This window comes from Sphaerodactylus townsendi, linkage group LG12 (genome assembly GCF_021028975.2).
Source record: "Sphaerodactylus townsendi isolate TG3544 linkage group LG12, MPM_Stown_v2.3, whole genome shotgun sequence".
NCBI classification, from domain to species: domain Eukaryota; kingdom Metazoa; phylum Chordata; class Lepidosauria; order Squamata; family Sphaerodactylidae; genus Sphaerodactylus; species Sphaerodactylus townsendi.
Genome location: NC_059436.1, coordinates 50,447,490 through 50,460,031, shown reverse-complemented (window position 1 = coordinate 50,460,031; position 12,542 = coordinate 50,447,490). Strand labels below are relative to the sequence as shown.

The 12,542-nt window shown below is 45.3% G+C and overlaps 1 protein-coding gene across 10 annotated transcripts in view; it reads left to right on the top strand.

Annotated features, from left to right (window-relative positions):
- DNM1 (dynamin 1) overlaps positions 1-12,542 on the top strand; it is a 221,228-nt gene that overhangs the window by 77,177 nt on the left and 131,509 nt on the right. For all 10 annotated transcript variants that reach the window (XR_007245887.1, XR_007245886.1, XM_048512475.1 and 7 more), the window contains exons 4-8: positions 1,131-1,334; positions 3,461-3,559; positions 5,662-5,822; positions 7,986-8,128; positions 10,824-10,959. Coding sequence is in view for 8 of the 10 variants with exons in the window: in XM_048512475.1 (XP_048368432.1) it covers positions 1,131-1,334; positions 3,461-3,559; positions 5,662-5,822; positions 7,986-8,128; positions 10,824-10,959 (743 nt within the window). In the remaining 2 variants the exon portion in view is untranslated. The remainder of the gene's footprint in view (positions 1-1,130; positions 1,335-3,460; positions 3,560-5,661; positions 5,823-7,985; positions 8,129-10,823; positions 10,960-12,542) is intronic.

Genomic DNA, 12,542 nt, shown 5'->3' with positions numbered 1-12,542 from the left:
GAATATTCAACCTCTCCATGCCGAGACACCAGAGGTCCGCTGCACTAGGAAGATAGATGAACTAGGATTTCTGCCACAATGTAAGGAATTCCATAGAAGCAGAAATAAAAGGCTTTTTGGTGTAAAAGAGCCGTTTTATTCAGACCATCCTAAAGCTCGCATTACCACGGCGTGGCAGGGAATAAAGTCTCCCGCCAAGAAGCACAGGTTATAACTCTGCATCCATCCCATCCCCTCCCGGAGTTCCCCATGGGAACGGAGTTCTCATCTCTCTCGCAGAGATAAGGTCTCCGCCAGAGTCTCCGCCGCAGATGCTGGCCCATTGCCCGGGTTATGGAACTCAGTCAAGGCCAGGCGGCTGTCCTGAACATCAACACCATAGAATCCTTTACACTCTCTCGAGCACTCCCTGATACCCTCCCAAGCACTCCCTGATACCCTCCCGAGCACTCCCTGATACCCTCCCGAGTACCAGTCCTGCTTAGCTTCCAAGATCTGATGAGACTGGGCTACACCCAGTGGTGGGATTCAAATAATTTAACAAGTGGTTGTTTACAAGCACCATTTTAACAACCGGTTCTGCTGAAGTGGTGCAAACCTGCTGAATCCCACCATTGACTACACCACACTGCATTCCCTCCTGGTTACCAGCTTAGATATCGCACAATAAAGAATTAGACAAATTCATGGAGCAGAGGTCTAGTTATAGATATTAGCTACAATAGTACTGGAATCAGGACAAGTATATGTTTGATTACCACACTATTGGGACAAATATCGGGGCTGCCTTTCTCCACATGGTTATCTTTCCAGGCTAGTTTCCTATAGGTTTCTCGCTGGCTACTTTTAGAGGCAAAATGCCAAGCAAACTGGGCATTCAGTCTGATCTAGCGGGGCGATTCTTTAATGCTGTTAGCACTGTGGGCAGAGATTTTGCTTTCACGTTATCACACTGAACAGCCTTCCATCATCTGTTCTCCAAACATTTGAACACGAAGTGTCTTTACTTTGTTCCCAGAGTTGTAAAATGCTTCAGGGAAATACACAGCTTCTATTAGGCATCCCACAGCAACACCACAGTTTACTCACACTGGAACCTCATCTCCTTCTTTTCCTTCTTCCTTATTTAGTCTTGAGTTTGACCCTGGTGGATCTACCTGGGATGACTAAAGTACCGGTTGGAGACCAACCTCCGGACATTGAGTTCCAAATCCGTGACATGCTCATGCAGTTTGTCACCAAAGAGAACTGCCTTATCCTAGCAGTGTCCCCAGCCAATTCTGATCTGGCCAACTCAGACGCTCTTAAGATTGCAAAAGAAGTTGATCCACAAGGTAAGCCCATCTCTTCTTTTTGCAGCACTCTTCCTGGCTTTTCTGATTCTTCATGTTGTTTCTGGTACATTCTGATGCATAACTGGGCCAAACTGCGCCTGGTGAACAGTGTGTTTTTTCCGCCCCCCCCCATGGCCCCCCGCGGCGCCCCCCCTTCCCACACTTACCTACGTTCCTTTTCTATTTCTAGTACTTTTTGAGGCTGAAAAAAGCGGCCTATTTACAGTTCAGGCTAAAAACTGCCTGATGAACTATACTTCCCAGGAGACCTTGTGAGCCCCAAGGTCTCCTGGGAACTATAGTTCCTCAGGCAGTTTTTAGCCTGAACTGTAAATAGGCTGCTTTTTTCAGCCTCAAAAAGTACCAAAAAAAGAAAAGGAACGTAGGTAAGTGTGGGAAGGGGGGGGGGCGACACGGGGGGCGTGGGAAAAGGGGGAGGGACCGAGGCGATTTTCCGTCCCCCAGGCGTGCGCCTGGTGCATGACGACCCCCTGTCCCCTTGGCGCTCCGCCACTGTTCCAATGGGCATGACATTCCAGAGGCTAGAGAGAAATACTGAGCTGCTAAGTTATCCGCTTGCCAACAAAGTGCTATGTAGTGAAAAACCAAACGAGAGGGTTACAACAACCAAAACAACCAAGACTTGTACGAATAACATGAATATCGTACCAGAAGTGTCAACTCAATGAGCACTAACAATTTTAAAAAGGCAAATTCCATGCTAGAGATAATCAAAAAGGGGATTGCAAGTAAAGCAAACAGGTTACTGCAGGGAAAGTGGGCAAAGAGGGAAATGTTCTCCCTCTCCCATAATATTAGGATTTCAGGTCATCCTATGAAACTGATTGGTAGTCGATTCAAGATTCAAAGCAGCCAGCCCTACTTCACGCGACAGGTAGTTGACTTGTGGAACTCTCTGCCACAACATGTGGTAATGGAAACTGGTTTAGGTGGATTTGAAAAAAGGTTGGACAGATTTATGGAGGATAGGGCCAGCTGAATGGAACCTCTGGGATCAGAGACCAGAGAGCAGCTGGTAGGTGAGGGCTGTTTGTCTGCATGCGCTGCTCATGAGCTTTCCTGTGGCATCTGACTGGCCACGGTTTTAATCAGGATGCCGGACTAGATGGACCATTGGGCTGGCCCACTCTTGCATTCTTATGCAATAAGACATTCTCAGTCCTGTAAAGCACATACCCCGTGTTTCCACGAATATAAGACAGTGTCTTATATTAATTTTTGCTCCCAAAGATGCGCTATGTCTTATTTTCAGGGGATGTCTTATTTTTCTGTGTTCTGTTCGTCGGGCTTGCTTCCAAACAAAAACTTTGCTACGTCTTACTTTAGGGGGAATGCCTTATATTTCGCGCTTCAGCAAAACCTCTACTGTGTCTTATTTTCAGGGGATGTCTTATATTCGGGGAAACAGGGTACTGTTAAAACCTTCAGGGTTTGCTGCAAGGCTGAATTTCAAAAATTATCCTTTGAATGACGGTCTCTATTCTGCAGTCTTATTGCCCAAATCGTCCCATAGCAAAACAACTGGAATTTCTGCTCTGTGCTGCTTTTCTCAAACACCTGGTGAGGTTGTTTGTCAGAGAACTTGTACTATATATAAGCTGAGTGTTAGAGTTTACGCTAACCACATGTTCTGGTCCTCTTCTGCTATTGGCACATGGGAATGGGGATCTCATTAGTCAGAAACAAGGGATGAAGCCAATAGTGGACTTCAAATTATTTAACAACCGGTTCCGGTGGTAGGATTTAAATAATTGAACAATTGGTTGTATACAAGAGGCATTTTAACAACCGGTTCTGCTGAAGTGGTGCGAACCTGCTGAATCCCACCACTGGATGAAGCCAACTGGTGAAATGAAGCCGACTAAGGGGTTCAAGGAAGTGGTGGGATCCAAAAATTTTAAAACAGGTTCCGATGGTGGTGGGATTCAAACAGTGGCGCTGCCGCACACACGCACCTCCAGTCCCTATTGGGCAGGGAGGTTGCTTTAGTAACCCCTTCTCGGCACTCAGAAAAAAATCAGTAACCACTTCTAGAGAAGTGGTGAGAACTGGTTGGATCCCACCTCTGGTTCAAGGTGTGCGGTGTCTTCTTTTGCCTTTGACAGGCCAGCGTACCATTGGAGTCATCACCAAACTGGATTTGATGGATGAAGGAACTGATGCTCGAGATGTTCTAGAGAACAAGCTGCTTCCACTACGGAGAGGTATGGGGGCCCTTTTCTTCTTTTTCTTCCATGTATTCTTCTTTCTGTCCTGTTTGGGACGATTGTCCCCCAGGTGGGCAGTCTCCACTTTAAGTGGGGGAATTAGCTGTGGAGACAGAGCATGAGGAGGTAACTGGGATCAATAACAAGCACCCCAGAAGGCAGTGCGGCAGCCTTCCTGTGACAGGGCGGGAAACGGGAGCACCCCAGAAGACAGCGCGGGAGGCTGCTGCACTGCCTTCTGGGGCGCTCCCCTGTGACAGGGCGGGAAACAGGGTTTTGTAGCGAGGTGTAGCAGCCTCCCAGCAGCTGCCGCGCCTGCCTTCTAAGTTTACTCCTGGCTTCCGCCCTGTATCTGGGGAGCGCCCAAGAATGATCAGTGCGATCCTACTCACCTTGGCATGCATACCGCACCCCACTTAAAAAAGCTAAAAATTTGGTCACCTTACAAGTGTGATTTTGCTTTGGAAGCGTGTGGGTCAGATGAAGATGGTGTGACTGTGGGTACGCGGCAGGTTCACCGTTCAAAGTGTTTACATGGCCTAACACTGACATTTGCACTTTTTATGCAGAAATTATTCCTGATCTACTGCTTTGAATGTTGGATGAGATGTTGAATCCACAATTTATTTCAGTGCTGGGAACTTGTGAGGTGTCCTCTTTTAATATAGAACGTATTATGTTATAATATGTAACATATGTATTACACATGTTGTGTGCCTAAATAACTAGGCACTGCTTTGAATACAATAGGAGGGAGCCTTTCCACATATAAAGAGAAAACTTTTAGTCCCATTGTTATTATGAGGGACCACCTTATATTCTGCCAACAACTCCCGCACCGACCCCTTCCTTTTACACATAAAATAATCTCGTTTTCAGAGCCACTTTCTGGCAACTGTTTGCAAGTGGATTTTGCCTTTCAGCGCAACTTCAAAAGAGCACTGAGAAAAACCCAGTTTGAATGTACATTGTGTTAAATGTCTGGAGGCAGGCCTTAGTCATTTTGTGCAACTGTGTCTTTTGTAAGCTATGAGAACTTTCAGGGAAGAGGAGATTTTATTTCCTTGTATTGCTTTTTGCCTCTTCACCAATCCCTTGATGCATATTTTTCACCTCCACCTTGACATGCTGTCTTCTACATTGTGTACTTCCACCCCCAACTTCAAATTATATATTTTCCTTTCCTTCCTCTGGCTTCTACGCTGCTACCTTTTTTCCATCACCATTTGGTGATTACTTGTGATCTCACTGTATAAAGTTTCAGATTCTTCTATAAATCTGGGGAGTTCCCTGAGTTTGTTGAAACAATCCTCCCATCTATACTCTCTCCATTGTGTAGATTTTTTTGATCTACGCAGCAGACATAGTTTGGAATTAGATATACAATTTATGGGGGGAAAATTATAAGACCTGTGAATTCCAGACTCTTCCTCTTCCCTACTCAAGTATCAGAGTGCTGGATCAATCCCCCTGCCAAACATTTCCTAGTTTCTCCTTGTGGAACTTGTTCCCCTCATTATTTACATAATTTTGGGGGAGGTAGAAAATTATTTGGGGGTTTTCTAACAGAATTACGTTGCTTCTATTCACAACCTGAAGACAGCAAGATTTCCTGTGATTCTCAACTGTTTCAGGATGTCACAGGCCTTTCCCCACTTACCTTTGTCCAAAGGTTGCAACTCCCAGCGCGTGCAATTCCTGGCGCGCACTCCGGCTTCCCCACGACCCCGCGCTCTGCACGGGGTCATCAAAAGGCGCCAGGAATTACGCGTGCTGAGGGGGCACGAGAGAGGCAGCGTCGGGGCGGCTGCGTTCTCGCCACCCCTGAAGTGGGGAGTGCAGCTGGAGCCCACGCTACTTGAGGAGAGTAGCGCGGGGCTTAAGGTAAGTGTGGAAAGGGCCACAGCATCTTCTATCTTCATTTCCTGGAAGTCACCTAAGGAAGGATTTATCTTTCATGACTCCCCTACTTGTCGACTTTCAGAAGACATTTCAAGCTCTATTATCTATTTCCTGGCCATGTGGTTATAGCCATCACTGTCTACATTTCTAATTTATGAGTCTTGACCCTCTAACTTTTTGCTCTGTTTTTAACCTAGGTTACATTGGTGTGGTCAACAGAAGCCAGAAGGATATTGATGGAAAGAAGGATATTTCAGCTGCACTGGCTGCAGAGAGGAAGTTTTTTCTGTCCCACCCAGCATATAGGCACATGGCTGATCGCATGGGCACCCCCTTCCTGCAGAAAACACTGAACCAGGTGCTGACAGCTGGAGAATTGACTCGGCAGAGAATTGACCTTCCATGAGGAGTATCACAAACGGAAGAATCACATTTTAAAACTGTTTCTGCACTGTTTTGGGGGGGACAGACGCTGCCACCAAATCGATGTGGCGCCACTCTCTTCTCCCTGAAACTGTGTTTTTGAACCTCGCTCCCTGAGTGAGTTTTTTTGAAAACTCCGGCTTCCATCCGGTGCTGAGCGAATGGCACCAGTTGGAAGCCAGCTTATTTCCTGTGCTGCTCCCGGACACCTCCTACCTCCTGCCACCTTCTGTCACTTTGTGGAGGCCAGGGGACACCCCTCCTGGCCTCTGACCCCAGTGGTGTCGCTCTGGCCATGGGGGTGTGTCTCCTGGCCTCCACAAAGTAACAGAAGGCAGCAGGAGGTAAGAGGCATTTGGGAGTGGCGCATCGGCATGAACTATGCCAATGCACCCCTGCTCAGCTGACCGTGCGGAAACGGCCATAGGCTCTGTTCAGGTGTCACAAAAGATCAGTTTGTTCATGAGGATGAAGCACTCCAGTATTCCCTCTCTGCTCCCGTTATACGCAAAGTCTAAGGTGACCAGATTTTCAACTTTTTAAACCTGTGACAGGGCGGGAAACGGGAGCGCCCCAGAAGGCAGCAGCTTGGCCCAGCAGAAGGCTGCCACACTGCCTTCTAGAGCCATTTCCATGCTTAGCGACTAAGAAGCAGGGCGGGAAAAGGGGAGCGCCCCAGAAGGTAGTACGGCAGCCTTCCAAAAATCGGGAGAGTTAAAAAAACCCCGCAAGATGTGGAACAAATGGGTTTAAAGCGGGACTGTCCCGCCAAAAGCGGGACGTCTGGTCACCTTGAGAAAGCCAAAACTGAAAATGGAACTTTTCAATAAACTTTAGTTAGTGGTGGCATCAAAATAGAGGCACTTTCATTGAATTTAGTTCTTCTTACTGGGATTCTTGATCAGGATTAAACTGTGGTTGAGAATGCTAGTTACTGGAAAATAAACTAGCCTCAGTTAGTGACATCTACTCACATTCAGAAATCACAGTTAACTGGAGAATTCTGTCTTTAGTCTTGGAGTACAGGGATGGAAAGCTGAAGGTAGCACATGAGTTCAATAGTTAAGTGACCTTTCCCAGTTGCTGGAATTCTTAACCATGATTAAACTGAATTTTAACATGTTGAGTTACTCCAGTTCAGTCTAAGGCCCCTTCCGCACACACAAAATAATGCGTTTTCAAACCACTTTCACAACTGTTTGCAAGTGGATTTTGCTATTCCGCACAGCTTCAAAGAGCACCGAAAGCAGTTTGAAAGTGCATTATTCTACATGTGCGGAATGAGCCTTTGACCATTGAAATCTATCGGTTTAGACTGGACAGACTATTATTACACTCTGTGTTACTGGAAAATAAGTTCATCTGTATTAGTGAAGGCACCTATATTCAGGCAATGTTATTAACTGGAATTAGATTGAATGGGGTGGGGAGAAAGAACTAGGCTAGTGGTCTTATTTATTTATTTTAAACATTTCTATGCCACCTTTCCACCCAAACAAGGTGGCAAGCACCAAAACATTTTGACATAAAAACAGCATTTAAAATGGAGTATATATTAAAATAAACAATTCTATAAAAGCATGTAAATATTCATAATGTCACAATAAGGGAGGGGAAGAAATGTACCAGTTTTGTACCAGTTATAGCTTCTGGACATTTTCAAGGGGAGCTCCAGATGCAGCGCATTGCAGTACTTTAATCAGAATGTTACCTGGGCGTGCACCACAATGGCAAGATCTTTTTAGCAAATTTCTCCTTACCTGAAATAATTTTGTCCCCATCCGCCACCTCCAGTGCCATAAATACCAGTCCGCTGGTGAAGGACAGAACTGCCCTGTTCCTTTTCTGCCACTGTGTCAGGCCAAAATTGTTTTCTGCAATCATAGTAGTGTTGCTCCAATCCCTGTCCTGCTATTCCACTGACCAAAGTTTGAAGCCTTCTTCCAGCCTTCAAAGCCTTCCCCCAACTTAAGTTTCTGTTCCTCTAACGGGAGACCCACTTAAGTTGAAGGAAAGCTCCTTTGGAGATGGTTGTATCCGCTTTATTGAAAAGGATTTTTAAAAAACCTCCTCTTAATGTTTTCACTTTGTTCCACAGCAATTGACCAATCACATTCGAGACACTCTGCCAGGCCTGCGGAACAAACTCCAAAGCCAGCTCCTTTCCATTGAGAAAGAAGTGGAAGAGTATAAGAATTTCCGCCCTGACGACCCTTCCCGCAAGACCAAAGCTTTGCTTCAGTGAGTGACTTTATTCTATCGGTTTGTTTGTTGCTTTTCTGCTCTGAGAGTGATTTTCCAAAAAGGGGAAAAAATCTGTATTAATAATATAGGGCCAAAACAGGCTATTAGAAACACGTTTTAAAACATGCCAGGTAAATTCAAGATAAAGAACCATCAGCATCAGTAGGCAGAACCAAGTTATTCATGTAGCTTCACCTGGCAATGAGAAGTAAGCAAGCAGCAGCAAGTGTGTGGATCTTTATAAAGTTATGAGCGGTGTAGGTTATCCTTTCTAATGCCTCAATCTCTCCTCCTTCAAGGTTCAGATATAGAGTGGAGGAACTTTGTTGGAAAGTCACCATGTTCCCATTACATTCACACCCATTTGATGGCATCACCTGCTCCTAAATGGAGCATCTGCTGGTCAGTCATTTAGAAGAAGAAGAAGTGTTGGATTTACCGTATATACTCTCATATAAGTCGAATTTTTCAGCACATTTTTTGTGCTGAAAAAGCCCCCCTTGACTTATACGCGAGTCAGGTGTATTTTAAAAAATATTTCAGGGTTTTTACTTTGTCGGCCGCCAGGGAACGCAGTTTTTAGGCTAGTGGCACCAAAATTTCAGGGATTTTTCAAGAGACTCGCCTGATAATACCAGCCAAGTTTGGTAAAGTTTGGTTCAGGGGGTCAAAAGTTATGGACCCCCAAAGGGGGTGCCCCATCCCCCATTGTTTCCAATGGGAGCTACTAGTAGATGGGGCTACATTTTGAGGGCCCACAACTTTGGACCCCTTGAACCAAACTGCACCAAACCTGGGTGGTATCATCAGGATAATCTCTTGCTGATACCAGCCAGGTTTGGTGATGTTTGGTTTAGGGGGTCCAAAGTTATGGACCCCCAAAGGGGGTGCCCCATCCCCCATTGTTTCCAATGGGAGCTAATAGTAGATGGGCCTACATTTTGAGGGTCCATAACTTTGGACCCCCTGAACCAAACTTCACCAAACCTGGGTGGTGTCATCAGGAGGGTCTCCTAAAGATACTCTGCTGAGAATGTGTTGGGTACTGCTAACATAAACATTGACCTCCCCCTGACCAAAATCCAGTTTTAAAGGATTTTTAACTCTCGTGTTTTAGCTTAGTTTGCTGGTTGAGCTAAGGTTGTTTCGTACTTTTTTAAAATTATTGTTTAGAGACCATATTGTTCTTTTGTTGACCCCTCTTGTCCACTTACAGAGCTAGTTTACTGGTTTCTTTGAAATAAATATTCAAAAACATTTAACCTACTGATGCCTCAATTAATGTAATTTTATTGGTATCTATTTTTATTTTTGACTTTTACCAGTAGCTGCTGCATTTCCCACCCTCGACTTATATGCGAGTCAATACGTTTTCCCAGTTTTGTTGTGGTAAAATTAGGTGCCTCGACTTATATGCGGGTCGACTTATACACGAGTATATACGGGTATATCCCCCTTTTCTCTCCTGTAGGAGTCTCAAAGGGACTTACAATCTCCTTGCCCTTCCCCCCTCACAACAAACACCCTGTGAGGTGGGTGGGGCTGAGAGAACGCCAAAGAGAACTGTGACTAGCCCAAGGTCACCCAGCTGGTATGTGTTGGAGTGTGCAGGCTAATCTGAATTCCCCCGATAAGCCTCCACAGCTCAAGCCTTGCAGAGCGGAGAGATCAAATCCCGGGTTCCCTCTAGATTAGAAATTTTTAGCTGTCTGGCTTAACCACTAATGGCCATGCTGCTCCAATTTAGTGGGACACTAAGAAAATAAAATTGAAGGTAACACAAAGGAAACTCCAGTATAAAAAAGAAACAAACACCATGTTGGAGCACACAGAAAAATAGGGGTGTACTCTGGGCCTCAACACAGTGTATTTTTCTTTGTTATCTGCCAGTCATTCAGGGCACCTTGGTGATAGGCGTGGGGATGAAGACAAGTTTTCCCCCCTCCACCTTACTGGTAGCAGCAGAATCCAAACTGGAGGTCTGGCGAGACATCATGGTCAACTGCTGGACTGGAGTGGGTGGAGGATTTGGACACCGTGACAGATCACCTGGGCAGGCAGCTCCAAAGAGTGAGAGCTACAACAGATAAAGCGCTCTCCATCCCAACCATCTCACTTTCAACAAGGAGAGAACACAGAGGCCCCTTCCACACACGCAAAATAATGCGTTTTCAAACCACTTTCACAACTGCTTGCAAGTGGATTTTGCCATTCCGCACAGCTTCAAAGAGCACTGAAAGCAGTTTGAAAGTGCATTATTCTGCATGTGCGGAATGAGCCAGAGTGAGGCCTTCCCCTCCATTCTAACTGAATTTGTTGGGCAGAATGTGCCGGGAGGAGACATTCCAGAATGTATAGCTGGTCAAGACCTTTTGAATTGGAAGCAAATCTGAAGCCAGTGTCTGGGTGCTGCTATTGGTGTGATATGTTCTCTACAGCCTTCCTTATCAGAAAGCCGCCTGCAGGCCTCTGTGCCAACTGTACTCTCTGACTTCCAAGGTGCATGTATAGCATAGTTTGGGTCGTTACTGTACGATGGATGATGGGAGTTCCAACAAAAGGTAGTGTCACAGTTGGCTCATAAGTCAAAGCTGGTACAAAACACAACACAATGCTGTTTCCATGTTCCTATTTCATTGGATAGAAGTACAGCCTTGATGCTATATCTCCTCTCGTGGTGTTTTCTGTGTAGGATGGTTCAACAGTTTGCTGTGGATTTTGAGAAACGCATTGAAGGTTCTGGGGATCAGATTGATACCTATGAGCTGTCTGGAGGTGCTAGGATCAATCGCATCTTCCATGAACGGTTCCCCTTTGAGCTGGTGAAGGTAAAACATTCTCTCCATCGCCCTAATTCAGGCACATCCTTTAGTTTCACAGGTTGATTTTCTGTCTTTCTCCATGAATTGTCTTGTTGTGTTCCTTCTGTTCGTGTTTTCTTTACTGTTATCATCCCTACATCGTTAAGTGTGTAAAGTACTTTACAATGTACATTCTGCTCACTCTCAAAACAACATTAACATAAGAATATAAGAAGAGCCCTGCTAGATCAGACCAAGGTCTATCTAGTCCACCCTCCTGTTTGACACAGTGACCACCCAGGTGCTGCTAGGAAGCCTACATTCAGACCATAAAACTCAGTGCCGCAGGAAGGGGAAATGGCGCCTGGAGCAAAATGGCACCCTCCCCACCCTGTGTACTCCCCCCCCCCCCAAATACACCTCACTTACCTTTTTATAGTTGAAAGAGCAGCCTGCTCCAATTCATGGGGGCTGCTCTGGGCTGCAGAGGCTGCTCTGTGCCGTGGAAGCGGCCTGAAGGGAGGAGTGGGGGAGCAACTCACCGGGGGCCCCTATGATAAAACCCATTCCTTGCTTCTGCCTCCCAAAACCTGGACTTCAGTGTTTTTAGCAATTTCCTCACAGTGAGCTTGATTATTTTGGTTGCCCTTTCTGCTCCTGTTCCGGCTGCATTATACCCTTTATAATGTTGGGCAGCCAGCCCTGTATTCTCAATGCAGTCACATTATGGCATTACAGAAAGGCATTGCAGTTTTGGCCTTCTACTGTAGGTCAATACTATCCCTGCTTTACAGACTGAAGTTGGAACATCCCATTTCTTGGGTGGAGGGGGGGTCTTGCCATTACTTCTCAAGCTTGCTTATACCAGCCTGCTTAATTCAACCCATAAAACATAGTGAGAACCGTACAGAAGGAAGGCACAGCTCTCCCCCTCCAGCTGGACAGTTTCATCCTGTATTTGGCTTCTTGGTCAAATAAGCTAAAGACACCAGAGTGTGACAGAAGCCAGGAACAGTCTTTTATTTTTAAAAACGGCGCCGACATGGACACCCATCCAGCCTGTGATCCCGGTCGCTCACTGCTGGTCTGTACCACAGGCGTATATTTCACACAGTATTAATTAATTAATTAAGAAGAAGAAGAAGAGTTTGGATTTATATCCCCCCTTTCTCACCTGCAGGAGACTCAAAGGGGCTTACAATCTCCTTGCCCTTCCCCCCTCACAACAAACACCCTGTGAGGTGGGTGGGGCTGAGAGAGCTCCGAAAAGCTGTGACTAGCCCAAGGTCACCCAGCTGGCGTATGTGGGAGTGCACAGGCTAATCTGAATTCCCCAGATAAGCCTCCGCAGCTCAGGCAGCAGAGCGGGGAATCAAACCCGGTTCCTCCAGATTAGATACACTAGCTCCTAACCTCCTACGCCACTGCTTTTTATTTATTAATTTTATGTATTATTTATTTATTATTTAGTAATTTCATTGTTTATTATTTATTAATTTAATTAATTTAATTAATCAATATTATTTAATAAAATTAATTAATATTAGTTAATAAAATTAATTAATATTAATTAATAAAATGTTAATTATTAATTAATAAAATTAATTAAT